The 22,769-nt window shown below is 41.0% G+C and overlaps 1 protein-coding gene across 1 annotated transcript in view; it reads right to left on the minus strand.

Annotated features, from left to right (window-relative positions):
* Positions 1 to 6,680: 6,680 nt before the first annotated feature.
* BARD1 (BRCA1 associated RING domain 1) overlaps positions 6,681 to 22,769 on the minus strand; it is a 105,079-nt gene continuing 88,990 nt past the window's right edge. Inside the window, exons 10-11 of the mRNA XM_060781355.2 lie at positions 10,264 to 10,361; positions 6,681 to 7,688 (exon numbers count right to left, since the gene is read on the minus strand). Coding sequence (XP_060637338.2) covers positions 7,356 to 7,688; positions 10,264 to 10,361 — 431 coding nt within the window. The 3' untranslated portion in view covers positions 6,681 to 7,355. The remainder of the gene's footprint in view (positions 7,689 to 10,263; positions 10,362 to 22,769) is intronic.

A 22,769-nucleotide genomic window follows, 5' to 3' on the forward strand; every position in this document is an offset into this window, starting at 1 on the left:
CCCCGTAGTCTGCAAACATAGCATCTAGGAGAGGGTTTCATAATCCAGTACACTGGCTGATTTCATTTCATCGACGAAAGAATCACATTTCACCTAATGGAATCTCATACTTGTGTTTACTATACAATGAAATCTTCCCATGTTTGCCTGAATTTATCATTGACACAATTTCATTGTTATCCACAATTCCCCATTGTCAACTAAACAAGACAGGTTCTTGAAATCACAGTCTTGGAGGAATATGTCACCCTCCTCTGGAATCTGTCCAGAGGAGGGCGACTAAAATGATCAAGGATCTGGAGAACAAACCCTATGAGGAGCGGCTTAAAAAGCTGGACATGTTTAGTCTGAAAAAGACTGAGAGGAAAGATGATAGCCATGTACAAATATGTGAGAGGAAGCCACAGGGAGGAGGGAGCAAGCTTGTTTTCTGCTTCCTTGGAGACTTGGACGCGAAACAATGGCTTCAAACCACAAGAGAGGAGATTCCATCTGAACATGAGGAAGAACTTCCTGACTGTGAGAGCCGTTCAGCATTGGAACTCTCTGCCCTGGAGTGTGGTGGAGGCTCTTTCTTTGGAAGCTTTTAAATAGAGGTTGGATGACTATCTGTTGGGGTGCTTTGAAGGGAATTTTCCTGCTTCTTGGCAGGGGGTTGGACTGGATGGCCCATGAGGTCTCTTCCAACTCTATGATTCTACTAGCCATCTCCTGCCACACGTCGTTGTGGCCCACATGGGGATTCTGTGTGGGAGATTTGGCCCAATTCTATCGTTGGTGTGGTTCAGAATTCTCTGTGATTGTAGGTGAACTATAAATCCCAGCAACTACAACTTCCAAATGTCAAGATTCTATTTTCCTCAAACTCCACCAGTGTTCACATTTGGGCATATTATTTGTGTAGTGTTTGGTCCAGATCCATCATTGTTTTAGTCCACAGTGATCTCTGAATGTAGGTGAACTACAACTCCAAAACCAAAGGACACTGCCCACCAAACCCTTCCAGTATTTTCTGTTGGTCATGGGAGAACTGTGTGCCAAGTTTGCCCCAGTTCTGTCGTTGGTGGAGTTCAGAATGCTCTTTGATTGTAGGTGAATTGTAAAGCCCAGCAACTACAACTCCCAAATGACAAAATCAATTTTTTTTGAGTGAAGGACATACATTGGGTTGTTAGGTGTCTTGTGTCCAGTTTTGGTGTCAATTCATCCAATGGTTTTTGAGTTCTGTTAATCCTACAAACATTACATTTTTATTTATATAGATGTGACAGTTCTGAAGGTGTGGATCTCTGCACTGTTTACCTTTAATGTTAACTGAAGCTTGCTTCTCCAGCAAGCACGGTTTGGATTGTAGCTTCAGTCTACTTTTGGCCAAAGGGAAGATCCTTTAACCATTAAGCCACATCCGGGCTGTGCACTTCCCCTCACCCTTGGTCAACACCTTACTGCATCACATTCTGCTTATAAGAGTCAGCAGCACATAAGGTGTATCATGCCAGAGATGCTATAAATACTTCATGATTCCAAGGAAGTAAATCAAATAATGTACATGGAGGGAAATTGAATTCAACCCAGGAAATCTCTTTTTGCCAGGTTTCCATCCAACATCCAACACTGTTTCCATCCAACATTTTATGCTGGATGGGGATGATGGGAGGTGTAATCCAGCAAATGGAAAAGTGTGCCATATACATAGCATTTTCTGATTGGGTGTGGCAAACTGATGTAAATATGACAAAATTAGGCATTTGTTTAATTGAGAAGCAGAATGAAATTCAATGTAATTCAGCCTGGATATGTTTTGAAAAATATAGAATCATAGAATCAAAGAGTTGGAAGAGACCTCATGGGCCATCCAGTCCAACCCCCTGCCAAGAAGCAGGAATATTGCATTCAAATCACCCCTGACAGATGGCCATCCAGCCTCTGTTTAAAAGCTTCCAAAGAAGGAGCCTCAACCACACTCTGGGGCAGAGAGTTCCACTGCTGAATGGCTCTCACAGTCAGGAAGTTCTTCCTCATGTTCAGATGGAATCTCCTCTCTTGTAGTTTGAAGCCATTGTTCTGCGTCCTAGTCTCCAAGGAAGCAGAAAACAAGCTTGCTCCCTCCTCCCTGTGGCTTCCTCTCACATATTTATACATGGCTATCATATCCCCTCAGCCTTCTCTTCTTCAGGCTAAACATGCCCAGCTCCTTAAGCCGCTCCTCATAGGGCTTGTTCTCCAGACCCTTGATCATTTTAGTCGCCCTCCTCTGGACACATATGGTTTAACTTTGCCAGAAAACATAATTACAATTTGGAATAAAAGATGTGGCTGGGACCTAGAATCCTCGGCCACAGTCAAGGAACAGTTTAGTGGGAGTTTAAGAGAGAAACTCCTTTGGGTATAATTTTTTAGGCATATTATTATGATGGTGTTTATTTATATCCTGCTTTTTCTCTCCACAAGGATACTCAAAGCAGCTTACATTATAGGCATTTTAATACAATTAAAATCTAAAAATATACAAACATTAAAACACAAACGATTTGTGAATGATTTATAAATGACTAGCTGTCCCCCCTGCCACGAGTTGCTGTGGCCCAGTCTGGTGATCTGGAAAATAAAGTAACGAGAAAGTGTTGGTTTCTAATATATGTAATTTCTTGTGGGTAAACAGTATTTCTTGTTGTTTCTTTGTCAGTGTTGATGTGGAGAGTGTCTGATTTGCCCACCATGGAACATGCAAGATATTATTGTCCATTTTCAAATCTATGATACTATATCTGTGTGTGTGTGTGAATCATATCTATCTATCTCTCTATATCAATGGCTGGATGGCTCTTTGTCAGGAGGGTTTGATTACGTTTTCTTGCCCTGATGAAGGGAGCTGGATTGGATGGCCTTAAATATTTTCTGTTGGTCATGGGGGTTCTGTGTGGGAAGTTTGCCCCAATTCTGTCGTTCGTGGGGTTCAGAATGCTCTTTGATTGTAGGTGAACTGTGAATCCGTGACTACAACTCTGAAATGTCAAGGTCTATTTCCCCCAAACTCCATCTGTGTTCATATTTGGGCATATTGAGTGCACAGTGCTCTCTGGATGTAGGTGAACTACAACTCCAAAACCAAAGGACACTGCCCACCAAACCCTTTCAGTATTTTCTGTTGGTCATGAGAGTTCTGTGTGCCAAGTTTGGTTCAATTCCATCATTGGTGGGGTTCAGAATGGTCTTTGACTGTGTTGTTCATTCGTTCAGTCGTCTCCGACTCTTCGTGACCTCATGGACCAGCCCACGCCAGAGCTCCCTGTCGGCTGTCACCACCCCCATCTCCTTCAAGGTCAGTCCAGTCACTTCAAGGATGCCATCCATCCATCTTGCCCTTGGTCGGCCCCTCTTCCTTTTGCCTTCCACTTTCCCTAGCATAATTGTCTACTCTAGGCTTTGCTTTCTCCTCATGATGTGGCCAAAGTACTTCAACTTTGTCTCTAGTATCCTTCCCTCCAATGAGCAGTCGGGCTTTATTTCCTGGAGGATGGACTGGTTGGATCTTCTCACAGTCCAAGGCACTCTCAGAACTTTCCTCCAACACCACAGTTCAAAAGCATCTATCTTCCTTCGTTCAGCCTTCCCTAAGGTCCAGCTCTCACATCCGTAGGTTACTACAGGGAATACCATGGCTTTGACTAGTGTGATGTCTCTACTCTACTCTTTACTATTTTATCGAGACTGGACATTGCTCTCCTCCCAAGAAGTAAGCGTCTTCTGATTTCCTGGCCACAGTCTGCATTTGCCGTAATCTTTGCGCCTAGAAATACAAAGTCTGTCACGGCCTCCACATTTTCTCCCTCTATTTTCCAGTTGTCAATCATTCTTGTTGCCATAATCTTGGGTTTTTTGATGTCAGAATGTGCAGGCTCCTAAATCAGATTTCTCAAAGAGGAAGAGGCTTCAATATGGGTTCTTGTTAGTAAGTAGCACACCAAAGCTGACTTGGAATGGCATCTTGACAATGTTCCAAGGAGGTCATTTATTATTTCACCGTATGTATATTTCACCATTCCCACAGCATGAGATCCACGGCAGCTCAAAGGAATGGCACTGTCCTCTAATGTATGGAACTTGCCAAGACAAAGCATACTCCTCAAATCTTACGGCGAAACTACAGGCATCCTTTCATACCTACAAAGCACACATGTTTCTGCAGTGCTTTAGAGAATAAAATAAAATGCTGCATTGAATAAAAGGTGGCAGCTTGTTACATGTCACCATTTCGGCATCACCATGCAGCACAGCGCTACTGTTTCCCCCTCCCCAACCTCTCCCAGCAGGCTCTGACATTTCTCAGATACATCAGACTTGACCTCCCGCTGGGAGTTAGATTGAGATAGAAACTGCTTCTTCCCACTCAGAAATGAGAAGTTAAGATTTTCTTTTTCTGAAAACAGTCCTACACACACATACACATACAGAGCATCCTGCTATTTTAAGGTTGAGTTAACACTTGTTAAAGCTCTGGTAAAATGAAACATTACACTTTATAGCAACAGAATTCAATACATTAAGCTTCAACACTGATCTGACAGTATCATGGAAGGAGACTGACAATATATCATCACCGCTTGTGATATAATTGAGGCAGATCATTAAAAACTATTACAACGATTTATTTTCCAGAGTGTTTGCTTCTCATGGCTGCACTTTGCCCAGCCAAATGAGTGGGAAAATGGGACAGCAGAATGATTTCTTGTTGATGAATGACTTTTGACTGTAACATTTGGGGCACATCTACACTGACCATTTAACGCACCTTCAAGCAGACTGCAAGTTGTAATGGCTAGGAAAAGTATGCTGCCAAAGTGCACTGCAGCATGAATGAAGGCGCTTAAAGCGCATGAAGCCAAGTCAAAAGAAAATATGAGTTAAACCTCTGGATGCACTTTAGATGAACCCCCAATGAAAACCAGGCCTCCGCTGCAAGCAGAGTCGCATTTTTCCATCTGCGTCAGGCTAGGCATCTGGCTCCCTATCTGTCTAGGGACGACCTGGCCACGGTGATCCAGGCTACGGTCATCTCAAGGTTGGACTACTGTAACACCCTCTACATAGGCCTGCTTTATTGGTGATCCAGAAACATAAACTAGTGCAAAATGCTGCTGCCTGGCTTCTCACAGGGGTCCCAGAGAGGTGTCATATCACTCCAATCTTGCAGCAACTGCACTGGTTGCCGATTGAGCACCGGATGACCTTCAAAGTGCTGATTCTTACCTTTAAGGCCTTATATGGCCTGGGGCCGGAGTACCTGAGGGACCGCCTCACCCCCTACCAACGCCCGAGATCACTCCGTTCAGATGATCAGAATCTCCTTGAAGTTCCCAATTTTAGGACCTTTCATCTGATGTCTACTACGCGTAGAGCATTCACGGTGGTGGCTCCTTACCTGTGGAATGCCTTGCCAGCGGAAACACGAGCTCTCAGAGACTTACTATCTTTTTGTAGAGCTTGTAAAACTTATTTATTTAGGCTGGCATTTGAATCTTGCTGATTGAAATTTTTCTTTGATTTTAAATGTAATGCATCGCATATGTACGAGGGGTATTTTTTAAGTAAGGTCTGTTTTGTTGTAGACACTAGTAGTTCGCGCGCATACCGCAACGAACACGTGTGTCGTGTACCGGCATGCCTCGGGAACAACTGTGCTCAGTTTTCGCTCTGTAGCTAACCTATACGGTTCTGTTCTGTGCTTTAAAAATGTTTAAGACTATCAACTCACCCGCCGCATGTGAGGTTCGCTCAGTGATACGGCTTTTGTCAGCAAGGAACCTGCCTGCTGCAGAAATTCATCGACAGATTTGTGAAGTGTACGGTGATACTGTTATGAGTGAAAGCAAAGTGCGTAAGTGGGTACAACAATTCAAAGATGGCCATGACAACGTCCATGATGAGGACCGCTCCGGTTGCCCTTCGACGACGTGAAAACGGCAGTGAACTCTTGGCTATCGGAGCAGGCAGCAAGTTTTTATAAAGAGGGTATTTTAAAATTGGTTCAGAGGTATGATAAGTGTTTGAACAAACTTGGCAACTATGTCGAAAAATAGAGTGAAATATGTATTTTCTGAAAATAAATTTACTTTTTTGAAATAAACTTCTGTTGTGTACTTATGTTCAAACGGACCTTGCTTAAAAAATACCCATCGTATATTGTAAACCGTTCTGAGCCTTCCAGGAGTGGCGGTATATAAAATTGATAAATAAATACATAAATAGTGAAATTCAGAAGCTCATTCAGCTCTCATGACAGTACGGGACTGAATGTAGGGCTCCACTAGAACAAATGGAAAAGGGAGAGAAGGCAAAGGGTACAAAGCAAAGATAGAAAAAGTTTTCCAGATGTTGTAAACTGCAATAACTATTATCAGTGACCATGTTGGCTGATAGTGATGGGAGTTATTATCTAAAGCAGTACTTGAGAGGGACAATTTGTCTGATCCATAAAGAAACACTGTAATTGTTAACAAGCTATGAGACACATCTTAATGACATTTCACATAAATAGCATTTCTAGATTAAGCCTCATCGGACTGTTAAAGCACACTGATTCAATTCAGTATTTGCCTATAGGACTAGGCTGATGTAGACATGTACTACATTTCCAACAAACCCACCTTTCAACAGTATAGAATACACACATGTTCGAATACAATGCTTCAAGTCATGATTTATCACTGATTATAATCTGAAACATTTAAAACGACATATGAAAACATAGATATCATGATTAGACACAGAAAAAATGCTATTTACAAGCTCAACAAAACAACAGTGCCAGTTTCATTATGTTCAAACAGAAAAAAAAGCTTTAGTACGTAGGTAGTTGATATTGCTTCCTATATAAAGGGATTATAATACCCAGAATGACACTGGAAGATGCTTCCTGAGAAATATGCACATTCTGTTCAAAATTCCTATTATTTCAGAATATTCTGAGATTCAGAGGGACAGGGAAAATCTTTGGACAAACACAAGTGTTTTCTACTAGATCACAATCCTAAATTGAATTCATTCAAGGAAAGCAGATTTTTTTTAAAAAAAACAACACCTGCAATAACACAAACAGAATATAGAAATAAGTGTCATAAGTCAAATTATTCATATGTTTAAAAAACCCACCAGCTTGGACACTTGGAGATAATAGTAACAACAACCAAATTCTGGTTATATTTATCCCTTGACCCCGACTCAGTAATTTGCAGCTTATAAACAAAACCAATCTGCGACTTGGCAGTTATTTTTTAACTGAAGAGCGAAGTTTCACTTTCTGTTTAAAAAAGCGAGGCGACACAAATGATTCAGGTGTCACAATGCTGGGAAATTCATTGCTTAACAGGTAATAGTTGAAATGACATCACACACTCTATAAGCCATTTAGATGGCACCTCCCAGACCTTTCCTTGACGAATTTTCTCTGGGGTATAGTTAGACGAACCATCATAGATTATATACTGGGTACAGAAACTTTGGTCAGAAGTAATCTCAGCATGATAGGCCACAGTATTGATTGTCTGTGTCACATCATTATCCGATTTGGGTTTCCTCAAGAGAATCTGTCCTCCACCTGCTTTCACCAGTTCTTTCAGGTCATCTTTGTTGTGCTCCTTAAACACTCCAAGGAAATAGAAGTAGCAGCCATCAAACAATTTTGGCAACTAAAACAAAGAAGAAAGTGTTCACATAAAATAACTGGGGGATTAAAATGAAGGCATAATACAGTAGCCAGAATATGTATAACTTATTTGGCAAACCACATACAGATGATGTGGGGTGATGTCAATATACATTCAACACAGGAAAGGGTTAGCAACTGAATATGGATAAATAGTACATTTGTTTGGAAATAGTTTGTTAAGGAACAACAACTTACCGTATATTCCAGCATATAAGACGACTGGGCGTATAAGACGACCCCCAACTTTTCCAGTTAAAATATAGAGTTTGGGATATACTCGCCGTATAAGACTACCCCTTTTCCAACACACATCAAATAAAAATTTAAACACATCAGATTTGATTTCAATATGGTAATTTTCCTATTACTGGACTTGTTTCTCTCCCTCTCAGATCTCGCACATGCGCACCTGCACCACTTTACTGCAGTCTTCAGGAGCGAGATCTGAGAGGCAGAGGAGGAGGTACAGTAATAGGATACAAGGGTGGGCCAGACAGGTAAAGGAGTTGTGTTTTTCTGGGCCCAGAGCACCGGGATTGTGGTGCAGCCGGCTGAGTGTCAGCTGCATTAAGATCACTCTGACCAAAAGGTCATGAGTTCGAAGCCAGCCCGGGTTGGAGTGGGTTTCCAACCAATTGTGTGTAGCCTCTTGTTGACCTTTGCAACCCGAAAGACAGTTGCATCTGTAAAGTAGGAAAATTAGGTACCACCTTAAAGTGTGGGGAGGCTAAATTAACTGATTTATGAGGCCATAAAGAAGACTCCAGCAAAGCATTCCAGCAGGGAAGCATGCGGGAAATGCGGAAGTGCTTCATCAGCGTCGCAGATGGACAATGAAAACGACAGCTCCCCTGGCGGCCAGAAAAAAAAACCCTTAAATAGCTTCTGTGTATGTCTGTATATGTTTGTATGTCAAAAATTGGCATAGAATGTTTGCCATATATGTGTACACTGTAATCCGCCCTGAGTCCCCTGCGGGGTGAGAAGGGCGGAATATAAAAGATGTAAATAATAAATAAATAAATAAATCTCTTTTGTCTGCACCCCGGGCTCCCTGAATGCCTACAGCTTGCTCCACCCTTCACTTACACCTTTCCAGTGAGGCACCCCTTCACCTCATCATCGGGACCACATTAAGTCCACGGATCCTGATGAATGGATTTTCTTCTACTGTACTTGTACAGCGTCACCCTTAATGCTTTCATACAGTCACTGCATACGGCAGGGATGCGGCCACTGCCATTTTTTAGCTCCCCCACAATATGCAGCAACTACAGATTCTCCAATCCGGATTGGAAGTTTCAGTACCCGCTCTATAAGATGACTAGCAGCGTATAAGACTACTCCTGCATATAAGATGACTCCCATGCACAAGACTACTCCATCGTATAAGATGACTCCCTTGTATAAGATGACTCCCGCGTATGACGACCCCTGACTTTTGAGAAGATGTTCTTGGGTTAAAAAGTAGTCTTATATGCCAGAACATACGGCATATATATATATATATATATATATATATATATATATATATATATATAAAAATTCAAAAAGCAAACTTTGATTTTGCCATTATCTAAGAGACACTATTTTCCTACACTTCTGCATGGACTTAAGCATCCATGGATATCAAGGGTCCAATGTGTTTCATGCCTGCTCAGTTGACAAGAAGGACTACATGCTATTAAAAGTAAGTGCGATGCAATAAAAATAATAGCCCAGGGTTAGCAGGCAGACTGCAGAATATGTGAGAGAAAGAGTGCCAAAGCAAGCTTGTTAAGCGCGGAAGCAGAACTGAAAAGGAACTTAAAGCAGGATTGGATGAAAAAGCAGGCGAGAAGTCATTACGAATTCCGCTCTGAGAAGCCAGGCGGACCAAGATGAAGGAGCCAGAAGCCTTGTAGGTGGAGGAACAGGAACAGAGAGAAGGTGGTTGGAGAAAACATCACATAGTGCCACTAGGAGAAGGAAACATGTTTGTAGTGCAGGAAGGAGACAAAAGGAGGTAGGGAAAATACATACAAGGCTTCTGGAACAGGAAATCATACTTGGTGAAATTTGGGAAGCCTGGCAATGTCTAAAATGTTTATCATGAGTCAAAATAATCAGCTAACCCATATTTCTCTTGTCACAATTAATAAGAACAACATCAAAATGGTTACAAAGTAATCTCAGAAGATCTTACAATTAAGAAATGCCAATTGAAGATTAAATTGGAAGTTTAAACTAAGTTTTCCGATTGCAGATTGGATAGGAGGAGAAAGCTGGTACTTTTCTGGAAAACAACACAGACACATACAACCCCCAAAAGCAGTAAGGGTTGATGAAAGGTAAAAACTTTCACCCTTGTATTTCAGGCAACATCTTTAATGCATGTTTCCAAGACATACTTCAAAAGCACTGAAAAGATTTAGTGGCATATATGACAACAGAAATCCATTAACAGTTTGAAATTGCTTTTGGAAGTTAGCGGTTGTCAATCACTTCTCAGAAGGAAACACACACTTCCTTATTCCTCCAAAAGTGGAATAAGGGAATTTAAAGATGAACCTTACCAGCTGCTCTTTGTTCAGCCGACTCTGTCGTGGGCCTCCGTCTATTTCATACTTCTCTTCTTCCTCCCTGGCTCCTGTCTGAAGGCAGACCTCTACCCCTGGAATTTGGAAGGCAAAGGAAGAACACTTTGGTGATTTAGTGTAAACCATGAATGTTTTAGGAAAGTCAATGAACATTAGGAAAACCGCTCTCACAAAAAAAAAACCAAAAAAAAAAACAAGATCAGATTTTGACTGGCTGAAATAAGAGAGAAAAACTCAAGACCAGAGCTTGGAAAGGTTTCTTTTTTCCCCCCACAACAACTCTCAGAATCCTCCAGGAAACATGACGAGAGATTTAAAAAAAAATTCAAAGCTTTGCTGGAGACTTATGCACATTTTAATAGCCTTTATTTGGCCAGCTACCAGAATCATAGAATCATAGAATAGAAGAGTTGGAAGAGACCTCATGGGCCACCCAGTCCAACCCCCTGCCAAGAAGCAGAAATATTGCATTCAAATCACCCCTGACAGATGGCCATCCAGCCTCTGCTTAAAAGCTTCCAAAGAAGGAGTCTCCACCACACTCCGGGGCAGAGAGTTCCACTGCTGAACGGCTCTCACAGTCAGGAGGTCTTCCTCATGTTCAGATGGAATCTCTTTTGTAGTTTGAAGCCATTGTTCCGCGTCCTAGTCTCCAGGGAAGCAGAAAACAAGCTTGCTCCCTCCTCCCTGTGATTTCCTCTCACATATTTATACATGGCTATCATATCTCCTCTCAGCCTTCTCTTCTTCAGGCTAAACTTGCCCAGCTCCTTAAGCCACTCCTCATAGGGCTTGTTCCCCAGACCCTTGATCATTTTGGTCGCCCTCCTCTGGACACATTCCAGCTTGTCAATATGTCTCTTCAATTGTGGTGCCCAGAACTGGACACAATATTCCAGGTGTGGTCTAACCAAAGCGGAATAGAGCATGGGTAGCATGACTTCCCTGGATCTAGACACTATGCTCCTATTGATGCAGGCCAAAATCCCATTGGCTTTTTTTGCCGCCACATCACATTGTTGGCTCATGTTTAACTTGTTGTCCACGAGGACTCCAAGATCTTTTTCACACATACTGCTCTCGAGCCAGGCATTGTCTCTCATTCTGTATCTTTGCATTTCGTTTTTCCTGTCAAAGTGGAGTATTTTGCATTTGTCCCTGTTGAACTTTGTTTTTTTAGTTTTGGCCCATCTCTCTAATCTGTCAAGATCGTTTTGAATCCTGCTCCTGTCCTCTGGAGTATTGGCTCTCCCTCCCAATTTGGTGTCGTCTGCAAACTTGATGATCATGCCTTCTAGCCCTTCATCTAAGACATTAATAAAGATGTTGAACAGGATTGAGCCCATGACCAGAGATTTTTTTTTAAAAAAAAATTCTAAGCTGTGCCGGAGACTTACGCCCATTTTAATAGCCATTATTTGGCCAGCTAAATAGGATTCTTACCAGACTTTGGTTAGTAGGAGATGTTACACGGGTAGGAACATGACACAAATATTACTTATTATAAAAAAATGCATGGCAAACCCAAGCATAAGGAGTGAACAATTAAGTTGCTAAAGCTCACTCAAGAAGCTTAATGGGTTTAATTCCTTCTACTTGATGCTGCCCTAGGTGTGAATGGGAGGAGGGAGGAATTAATAAACACCCTATTGCTTAGATAATATTTCATTTCCTTAATCAGTGATTTTCAGACTTTTGTTTGTGTTATTAAAAACTAAATCTTATTCAGAGTTACACATAGAGCTATAAATCCTAACATGAAAAACCAGGAATGCTGCCAAAATCCTACCTACTGTATGATGACATATATCCTAAAGGAAATAAAAGTTTTGCTAGCAAAGCTAATAAATTGTAAAATACACAAACTGCAAAATATACCAACAAACATTTTAGTTATTTAGTATCTACTAAAATGGAAGGTATTACAGGCTGGGAAGCCTTATTCAAAATGCATGGGATCCAAAGTGTTCTAGATTTTAGATTTGGGGGGGGGGGGGGGGTGGTGGGATTGGAAGTTCTACGAGGGGTATTTTTTAAGTAAGGTCCGTTTGAACTTAAGTACACAACGAAAGTTTATTTCAAAAAAGTAAATTTTCAGAAAGTACATACTTCACTCTATTTTTTGACACAGTTGGCAAGTTTTTTCAAACACTTATCATACCTCTGAACCAATTTTAAAATACCCTCTTCACAAATCCTCGCTTCAACTGAAGCCACCAAATCGTCTGTAATCAGAGAAGGGCGACCGGAGCGGTCCTCATCATGGACGTTGTCATGGCCATCTTTGAATTGTCATACCCACTTACGCACTTTGCTTTCACTCGTAACAGTATCACCATACACTTCACAAATCTGTCGATGAATTTCTGCAGCAGGCAGGTTCCTTGCTGACAAAAGCCGTATCACTGAGCGAACCTCACATGCGGCGGGTGAGTTGATAGTCTTAAACATTTTTAAAGCACAGAACAGAACCGTATAGGTTAGCTACAGAGCGGAAACTGAGCACAGTTGTTCCCGAGGCATGCCGGTACACGAGGCACGCGTTCGTTGTGGTATACGCGCGAACTACTAGTGTCTACAACAAAACGGACCTTACTTTAAAACTACCCCTCGTATATTAAGCCCGATTTCTACTGTCACCTCTTCTATTTATAATGGCACTAGACATTCTATTAAACAGCATAAGAGCTGACTCTAAATTACTAAGGAAAACTACAAAATAAGAGCCTTTGCAGACGTTATAATCTGCATTATAAACAACCCAGCAGAAAATATCTCGAACTGGTTGATAAAATTTGAACAATATGGAAAAGAAGCAGGCTTGAAAATTAATAAAGAAAAGACAATGGTATTAACAAAAAATATCGAAAAAGAAAAAAAGATGAACTCTCAGAACTAACTGAATTCCAAATAACAGAGAAAATACTGGGCATAGCATTGACAGCCAAAAACTCTCAAGTGATGAAAAACAATTACCAACAAAAACAGAAGGAAATCAAGAAAGATTTGGACAATTGGAAAAATATGAAATTATCTCTATTAGCCTAAATCTCGGTGATTAAAATGAATATTTTGCCAAAAATGATATTTTTATTTCAATCCCTGCCAATAATAAAAAATCTGAACATCTTCAACACATGGAACAAAGACATTTCGAAATTCATATGGCAAGGAAGAAAGCAAAGAATAAAGTGTCTAATATTAATTGATGAAAAATAAGGGGGTAGGTTTGGCCTCCTAGATTTAAGAACTTACTACGAAGCCTGTGGACTTAGCTGGATAAAAGATTGGACTACCCAAAAAAAGAAATGTATTGACATCAGAAGGCACTGATTTAAGATGGGGTTGGCATGCCTATTTGTGGTATGACAAAATCAAGATAGAAAAAAACCCAATAATAACCATTATATAAGAGCGGGACTAATTAAAATCTGGGAAAGATACAAAAAAGGATTATACAGTAACACTCCACTCTGGCATTGAAGTATTTCACAGGCTGGGAGTCTTGGCCTACATATAGAGATGTCCTAAAGAAAGTGAGAGGAAAATATGAGTTAAAAGAAGAAAAAGAGGTGAAAGAAAATTTTGCCAACTTATCATGGCTAAATTATAGACAACTGATAGACTTCTACAAAATAGATAAGGAAATAAACTTTCCAGACAATGATGGCTTCTGGGATAATATTATGAAGACAAACAATACAATAATTACAAAGATCTACAAAAAATTTCTAGAATGGGCTACAGAAACAGAACAGATAAAAGAACCTATGATTAAGTAGGCACAAAATGTAGGCCACCAAACAGAACTGAACCAGTGGGAGAAAATCTGGAATCAAAAAATCAAATATACCTATTCCTATAACCTAAAAGAAAATTTACTCAAAACGATTCACAGATGGTATAGGTAAAGGTAAAGGTAGTCCCCTGACATTAAGTCCAGTCATGTCTGATTCTGGGGTGTGGTGCTCATCTCCATTTCTAAGCCGAAGAGCCAGCGTTGTCCGTAGACACCTCCAAGGTCATGTGGCCGGCATGACTGCATGGAGCGCCGTTACCTTCCCGCTGGAGCGGTACCTATTGATCTACTCACATTTGCATGTTTTCGAACTGCTAGGTTGGCAGAAGCTAGGGCTGACAGCGGAAGCTCACACTGCTCCCCGGAAACGAACCTGCGACCTTTCGATCAACAAGCTCAGCAGCTCAGTGCTTTAACCCACTGAGCCACCGGGGGCAAATGCCTCTAATAAATGTTGGAAATGCAAACAGCAAATAGGATCTTTCTTTCACACTTGGTGGTCCTGCCCAAAAGCCAAAGAATTTTGGAACATGGTACACAATGACATACAAAAGATTCTTAAAGTACAAATAAAAAAGGAACCAGAGTCCTTTCTGCTTGGAATGCTTGATTTCGAAGGAGAGAAAAACAAGGATATAATTTACAATTACCTAACCACCGCAGCCCGAACTGTGTATGCTATGGCAAAATAAAATACTGGAAATAATGAACATGGACGAATTAACTTACTGGCCGAACGAAGGAATTCTAAACTGGGACTTGGTAAAAAGTTATTTTGAAAAACTAAAAATAGAGATCATTTCTTGAAAGGAGTAAAATGATATAAGAGAAGAACTAAAATAGGGAAGCTACTCTTAACACCATAGCTGAAAAAGTTTGTAAAAGATCTTCAAAAAATAGATGGAAGTCCTACCCCCTTTTGGGGTTCTTTTTTTCCTTCTTTTTTTCTTTTCTCCCTCCCCCATTTTTCTGGGTGGGGCCTCATCCACTTTAGGGACTAAATCCCCTTTTTTCTTTTTCTCATTTTTCTCTTTTTATATATATATATATATTGCCACTTTATGTCCTAGTTCTTTTCCTACTTTTCTATCTTCTTCACAATATTCCCCTATTTTCCATGTAATTATATACTATACCAATAAAAATTAATTTACAAAGCAATCTATCTATCTATCTATCTATCTATCTATCTATCTATCATCTATCTATCTATAAATGCTCTATGCATAATGAGTACCTTAAAAACAAAAGAACCAATGAACGAAATCACACCAAATTTGGCAACAAAATGTCCCACAACACAAGGAGTGACCATCACTCAGAAAATTATGATTTTGTCATTTGGGAGTTGTAGTTCCTGGGATTTATAGTTCACCTACAATCAAAGAGCATTCTGAACTCTATCAACGATGGAATTGAACCGAACTTGGCACACAGAACTCCCAAGACGAACAGAAAATACTGGAAGGGTTTGGTAAGCATTGACCTTGATTTTGGGAGTTGTAGTTCACCTACATCCAGACAGCACTGTGGACTCAAACAATGATGGATCTGGACCAAACTTGGCACAAGCACTCAATACGCTCAAATATGCACAGAGATGGAGTTTGGGGGAAATAGATCTTGACATTTGGGAGTTGTAGTCACTGGGATTCACAGTTCACCTGCAATCAAAGAGCATTCTGAACCCCACAAACGACAGAATCGGGGCAAACTTCCCACACAGAACCCCCACAACCAACAGAAAATACTTAAGGCCATCCATTCCAACTCCCTTCATCAGGGCAAGAAAACGTAATCAAAGCCCTCTTGACAAAGAACCATCCAGCCATAGATAAATAGATATGATTCACAAACACATAGATATAGTATCATAGATTTGAAAGGGACCCTTAAAGAAGGACAATGATATGTTGCATGTTCCAGGGTGGGCAAGCCGGACACTCTCCACATCAACACTGACAAAGAAACAGCAAGAAACACTGTTTACTCACAAGCACAAAGAAATTACATATATTAGAAACCAACACTTTCTCATTACTTTATTTTCCAGATGAGCAGACTGGGCCACAGCAAAGTGTGGCAGGGGACAGCTAATATGTGTGTGTGTGCGTGTGTTTTCAGACATCATCAAATCTGTGATTCTTCTAGCTTCCCGCAAGCAGGAATTCAGATGGGTCGCAAAGGACTTAAGGACCATACAAGCAGACCTATCATGACTGTCCCCATGAATTATCTGAGTGTGGCCTCTATGGCATGACTAGTTTTCCTCTATCATGGGATATTTTCAGGGAGAGCTCAGTAATGCTGAACAGATTTTTCTGCAATGATGGTGTAAGAAACATCTCGCAAGCTTCCAAGTAGTTTCAACATTCAAAAAAATAGCACTTTCCACCAGGAAAGTCTCATTTGCTCTATCACCTTTGGATTCCACCTCTGTGGCCTACCAAAAATGTAGGGCACACTGGCCTTAACCATTTTGGATAAATAAGCATGAGATGGAAAACATTTTGCATGGACACACTTAAAAACTCAATACTACTGTGAATATTTATAATAATAAAAGCACAGAGAGAGCAGTTCTACCTGTCAATATCTAGTCTAGCTCACGTCTCTCAGTAAGCAGGTAGGGAAATGAAAATGACTAGAAACTTTGACAATAAAGCAGCTTCAGTTGATGTTTTTAACAGTAATTTAGATGCCACGCTGCTGTCAAAGTGACTGGAGGCAAGAAAATAGCACGATAGCGCATGAAAAGGCAGAAGCAAAAGACAGAACACAACTGCTGAGATATTCAAATTTGAACACCCCTCTCCCGTGAAAGGAGTCAGAAATAAACAAGGCATCAAAGCCATACTTTAGTAGTTTTACTTGTTACTTCCTTGGAGGGCTTAGGCAACATGCCAACATGCAATTAAAGAGCTCACCTACATTTTGCCATCCCCTCTGTACCACCCCATTTAGAAAAGAAAGTCTAGTTATAGAAGAAAGAAAACAACAGAATCATCAACACCTCTGGTTGGTGGATGAGGGAAGACTGTAAGCAAAGGTCCTGGGAGATGACATTGGAGAGATACCGAGAAAGGTGGTAACACCAAGCGAGGACTTAAAAAGAAGGATGAAGAAATATGTGTTGCATTGAGTTGCACCCGGATTTAAAGAGGGGACATAATGTTGCCTGGACTATGCCTGGAACATAAATGTGTTCATTGCCTGATCTCTTGAAAAACTTGAGAGAAAATTTGCATGTCAAAATTTCCTGTGATTTTTTAAAAATCCAGCACATTAATTGCACAACTGTGGGAACTACACAAGAGTTTGAGAAACTGCGGCTCTGCAATCAAAACCTTCCCTCACAGTTTTTTTCTTCTTCACTTTTTTCTTTGTTTTTTGAAACACAGAAAACTATAGTTTTCTGCAGGGTGAAAACGCCTTCACCCACATTGTAGCTTTTTTGTTTTGTTATATACTTGGGAAAAGTACTCGCTGGAACACCTCAGCAAGCAAGAGTCCAAAAGTGGTAGGCTCAAACCAGAACCTCAATCAATGGCTGATACCAAATGAGATACTCCCCCCTGGGCACACAGAAAACTGGGCTACTTGGAAGGCGCTGAACATACTGCGCTCTGGCACCACGAGATGCAGAGCCAACCTTAAGAAATGGGGCCACAAAGTGGAATCCACAACATGCAAGTGTGGAGAAGAGCAAGCTACGGACCATCTGCTGTGATGCAACCTGAGCCCTGCCACATGCACAATGGAGGACCTTCTTAAAGTAACACCAGAGGCACTCCAAGTGTCCAGCTACTGGTCAAAGGACATTTAATCAACTACCAAGCTTGCAAACTTTGTGTTTTGTTTGTTCAAAATGCAATACAACTGTTTAGTTTGCTCCTGAAACAATAAATAAATAACCCCCTTTTTTTTCTTTTTTCTTTTGTTGTTTTTTTGAAACACAGAAAACTATAGTTTTCTGCAGGGTGAAAACCCCTTCACCCACATTGTGACTTTTTTGTTTTGTTATATACTTGGGAAAAGTACACAAAACGTGCACTATACAATATGGCAAACGGCTCAAAATTGTGACTGCAGCCTTGAAAATTGTGCAAATCAAAAACAGCAGGAAAAGAATCTCAGGCTAACTACAACTGCAGTCACATGTGTTATTATTATTATTATTATTATTAATATCCTTTTTCTCTCCACAAGGAAGCTCAACGCAGCTTTTTTATGCAACAATGTGGTTTTGCTATACAGCAATACACAGCTTTGTACAGTGTTTCTATTGTGAAACATTGCTTGTTTGCATAGAAAACAGTATTGTACAAGAAATTTTTTCTACTACAAAATATTGTACAAAATCAAAAATGTGTATAAAATTGTTTTATACTTGGGTAAAATCTCCAAAGTATCTCATTATATATAGGCAAGCATTCCAAAATCCAAAATATGGAACACTTCTGGTCCAAAGCTTTTCAGGTAACGGATTCTCAACCTACACCAATAGTCTGACATGTCAGACTACCATGTCAGACTACACAGAGAAACCACTGAAATACACAAGCATGTGGACAATTTCAACAGAAAGGAGGAAACCACGAAAATGAACAAAATCTGGCTACCAGTATTAAAAAACTCTAAAATTGCAACAACACAACAACAGAGAGGAAACAAACAAGGACATCTAATCACCTCTCAAGAAAAGATTGCCCCAGGCACAGTCAGCCCATTGTATGCTAATCAAGGTGGTCAGTTGAAACATTCACACCTAGCTCCAGCAGACAAGAGTTCTTTGCCTCACCCTGGTCGTTCCACAGATATATAAACCCTTTTTCCTAGTTCCAACAGATCTCACTACCTCTGAGGATGCTTGCCATAGATGCAGGCGAAACGTCAGGAGAGAATGCCTCTGGACCCTGGCCATACAGCCCAAAAAAACCTACAACCCATTAGGATAGAGTCTGGAAGTTACTGCTAGCCCTTTGTACACCTACAAAAACTCCTTGGCCCATGATAGCTGTCAAGCCCTAGGAGAGATATACTGTTTTTGTTTATCTATTGCGAGATGATGAAAAGGAGAGTTTTCCTCCTCTGAATTGCCCTTCATCACTTTCTTTTGAGTAAGCCCTTAAAAGGGCTTCACAGATGCTGGGTTGGAGGGAGAACACAAAACAGCAAGGGTGAAGCATTACATCCATCTGCTTGATATAGAATTTCAGTGAATGAATGCACTGAATTCCCACAGCTTTTATACCACTATTTCCATAGTTTTAAAACCATGACCAGGTTTATATAAGGAACTTTCAGAGAGAAAGGAAATTAAAGAAATTAAAACAAGTAAGTAGTTTCTAACTGAGCAATGCATCAAGCAAGGATAGTTTGGTTCAGTAGCAACAGGAGCGACACAAAAATACTACAAGGGTTAGACAAAAACCTTATTTCCCATTTCTACATAAACCTAATGCTTTATCGGGAATATAACAACTTCTAGAAAATCCATTTGAAGTAGTATTGTCTGTCTCCACTGCCTCGGGCTGTATCTTCCATTGCTTTCCATTATTTCATTGGCTTTTTTATTTCTGTGATTGCAATGAGGAGAGAAATTGCAAATGTTATTCCACTGCATGTGGATGGAGAGTAAGTTTCACACATTGCAGGGGTTTGCTGACGGGAAAAGCTGTTGCGAGCATAAATTAATGATATTGGCTAGCCTTTTTCTGCTTATAATTATTGCTTTTTTAGAAGGAAAAGATGCATTTTAAAACTATGAAATTTGGATATACAGTGGAACCTTGATTTATGAGCATCCCAACTTACGAGCCATTGCTCGGTCTGGTTTGCTTTGACATACAAGTCGTGTTTTGCATTGTGAGCTAATGCCAGAGGGAGTGCTAACGCCAGAGTACAGGGCTCCAGGGCTTCAAGGGAGCGGACTATGTGCCTCTTGCTGTAGTCCGCTTTGGGAGATTACTGTCTGCTTTACTCGTCTGCTTTGAGGAACTTTAGGTTACTTGATTTTGTGTGGTTTTTATTCCTGGTATGTTTGGCTTCATGAAGAGAGAGGGAGAGAGAGCAAGGCTGGAATGAGTACGGTATGAAGAAAACGATGCTTTTGCCTTCTCACTTTGTGCTGTGTAATTCCTTGCCACAACTTATGCTTCTACCATTTTAAAGTTGATCTTTTTTATTGTTCCACGTGAATGTGTAGGTTCTGCCTTGCTGGTACACTGGTCAACACACATTTTATTGCAGTCAAGGTGCATCCTTGCCACAGTGGCTGGATGAAACAAAGCACTGCCTATTTTTCCCTTACCAATTTTCATAATAGATAGTTGTTGTACAGATTTATTTATTTATTTATTTGACTTGTGTACCCCTACTCCCAATTTGGCTCAGAGCGGTTTACAGCAGTAGATTAAAACAATACAATTAACTTTAAAATACAATAAAACAAGAACAGACATATTCCCGAGCTATTCACCCATCGAAAGCTTGTAGGAAGAGAAAGGTTTTACAGGCTTTCCGAAAAGCAAGTAGTTCTCGGATGGTTCGGGTTTCAACTGGCAAGGCATTCCATAAATAAGGGGCCACAATGGAGAAGGCTCTCTGCCTAGTAGAGGACAGATGATAAGTCCAGATGTTGGGGATTTCAAGCAAATTTTGGTCTTCGGACCGAAGTAATCTCTGGGGTTGGTAGGGGGATAAGCGGACCCTCAGGTACGCCGGCCCCAGACCATATAAGGCCTTAAAGGTTAGTACCAGCACCTTGAAAGTAATCTGGTACTCAATTGGTAGCCAGTACAGCTGTTGTAGAATTGGGGTGATACGACACCTCACCGGCACCCCGGCGAGAAGAAGAGCCGCCGCATTTTGCACCAGCTTCAGTTTCCGGATCACTGACAAAGGAAGGCCAATGTAGAGGGTGTTGCAGTAGTCAAGCCTCGAGATGGCCATCGCCTGGTTCACCGTAGCCAGGTCGTTCCTAGATAGGTAGGGAGCCAGTCGCCTAGCCTGACGTAGATGGAAAAACGCAGATCTGCTCACAGCAGAGACCTGGGCCTCCATTGTGAGCAGAGGGTCCAATAAGACACCAAGACTCTTTACAGAAGATGACAGACGTAGTGTCTTGCCATCCAGGGTAGGCAGCTGGATCTCCCTCCCACCCGGACGGCCCAGCCAAAGGATCTCTGTCTTCGCTGGATTCACCCTCAACCTGCTGGCATGCAACCATCCAGTAACGGCCTCAAGGCACTGATGGAAATTTTCGGGTACAGAGTCCGGCCAGCCCTCCATCCTCAGAATGAGCTGAATGTCATCAGCGTACTGGTGGCACTCAAGCCCAAAGCTTCGCACCAGTCGGGCAAGCGGTCGCATATAGATGTTAAATAATAGAGGAGAGAAAATAGCTCCCTCCGGGACCCCGCAAATTAGCAGAGATCTCTCGGAAACTATCCCTCCCCTCCCCACACGCTGTCCCCGATTCTGGAGGAAGGAGGACAGCCATTTAAGGGGTATCCCCCTAGCCCCAGTCATGGCTAGGCGGTGGGTCAATAGATTGTGATCGACCGTATCAAATGCTGCTGTGAGGTCCAATAATAGATAGTTGTTGTACAGTTAATTAATCCAGTTTATTTGTTTACATTCTCTTTTATTATCTGTTATTGCTATACATTATTTGCTATTTATAAAGTACTGTACATTTTCTTATTTAAAAACACATAACAAAATATTTGGCATGGGAGGGGGGAGGTCAGGGGACCGAAATGTAATTCAAAGTTGATTTGTTTAATCAAGAGTTCTCCAATCCTAAACTAGAACCAAGCCAATATGTGATACCTTTGTCCATGTGAGACTGGAATAATATCAAGGTTGGAATACTATCTCCTGTAATTGAGTAGCAGAACAAAATGAAACCAAAAGAGAGACTGCTATAAACCTAATACGTTCAAATAGACACTTGCAAGTGTCTCTCTAGGCAGTACTCACTGTGTCCTCTCTCCCTCACTTGCTGGCAGAGAAAGTCTTAAGAATGAACCATAAAATGTTATATGTGCATTCTGCTGAGATTTATTCCTCGGTTATGTCTAAGTGGACGTTTGCAATCACCAAACAGAAGGTATGATAAATAGGCAAGAGAAGGAAAAAGCCCACTTTTCTAAGACAAATGTTTCATCAGCAGGAGTCCAATTATTTGTTATAACAATCTTGAACATGTAATGACTCTGAAGAAGACTGGTGAGAGCAGATGGTGCCATGGTGTTAATTATAGGCACTTAGTTACATCAGATCCCACAAGTTATTCCTAACATTTCCCACCAGGGAGGAGTCACACTCAGTTTTCAGAAAATTACATTGCTTAGTAAGCTGGAAGTGTGAAGGGCCAAGACTAATGAATGAATGGAAGCTTTTAAACAGAGGCTGGATGGCCATCTGTTGGGGGTGCTTTGAATGCAATATTCCTGCTTCTTGGCAGGGGGTTGGACTGGATGGCCCATGAGGTTACTTCCAACTCTATGATTCTAAACGTATAACTTATTAGCTAAATAATAGCTTAAGTATTAAGGAATTCCATTTTATAAGTAAGCTGAAGATCAATCCCGACAAGACAGAGGTCCTTCTGGTCGATCGTAAACCTGACCGGGGTATAGGGTGGCAACCTGTGCTGGACGGCGTTACACTCCCC

The sequence above is a fragment of the Anolis sagrei genome, chromosome 1 (assembly GCF_037176765.1).
Source record: "Anolis sagrei isolate rAnoSag1 chromosome 1, rAnoSag1.mat, whole genome shotgun sequence".
Lineage (NCBI taxonomy): Eukaryota > Metazoa > Chordata > Lepidosauria > Squamata > Dactyloidae > Anolis > Anolis sagrei.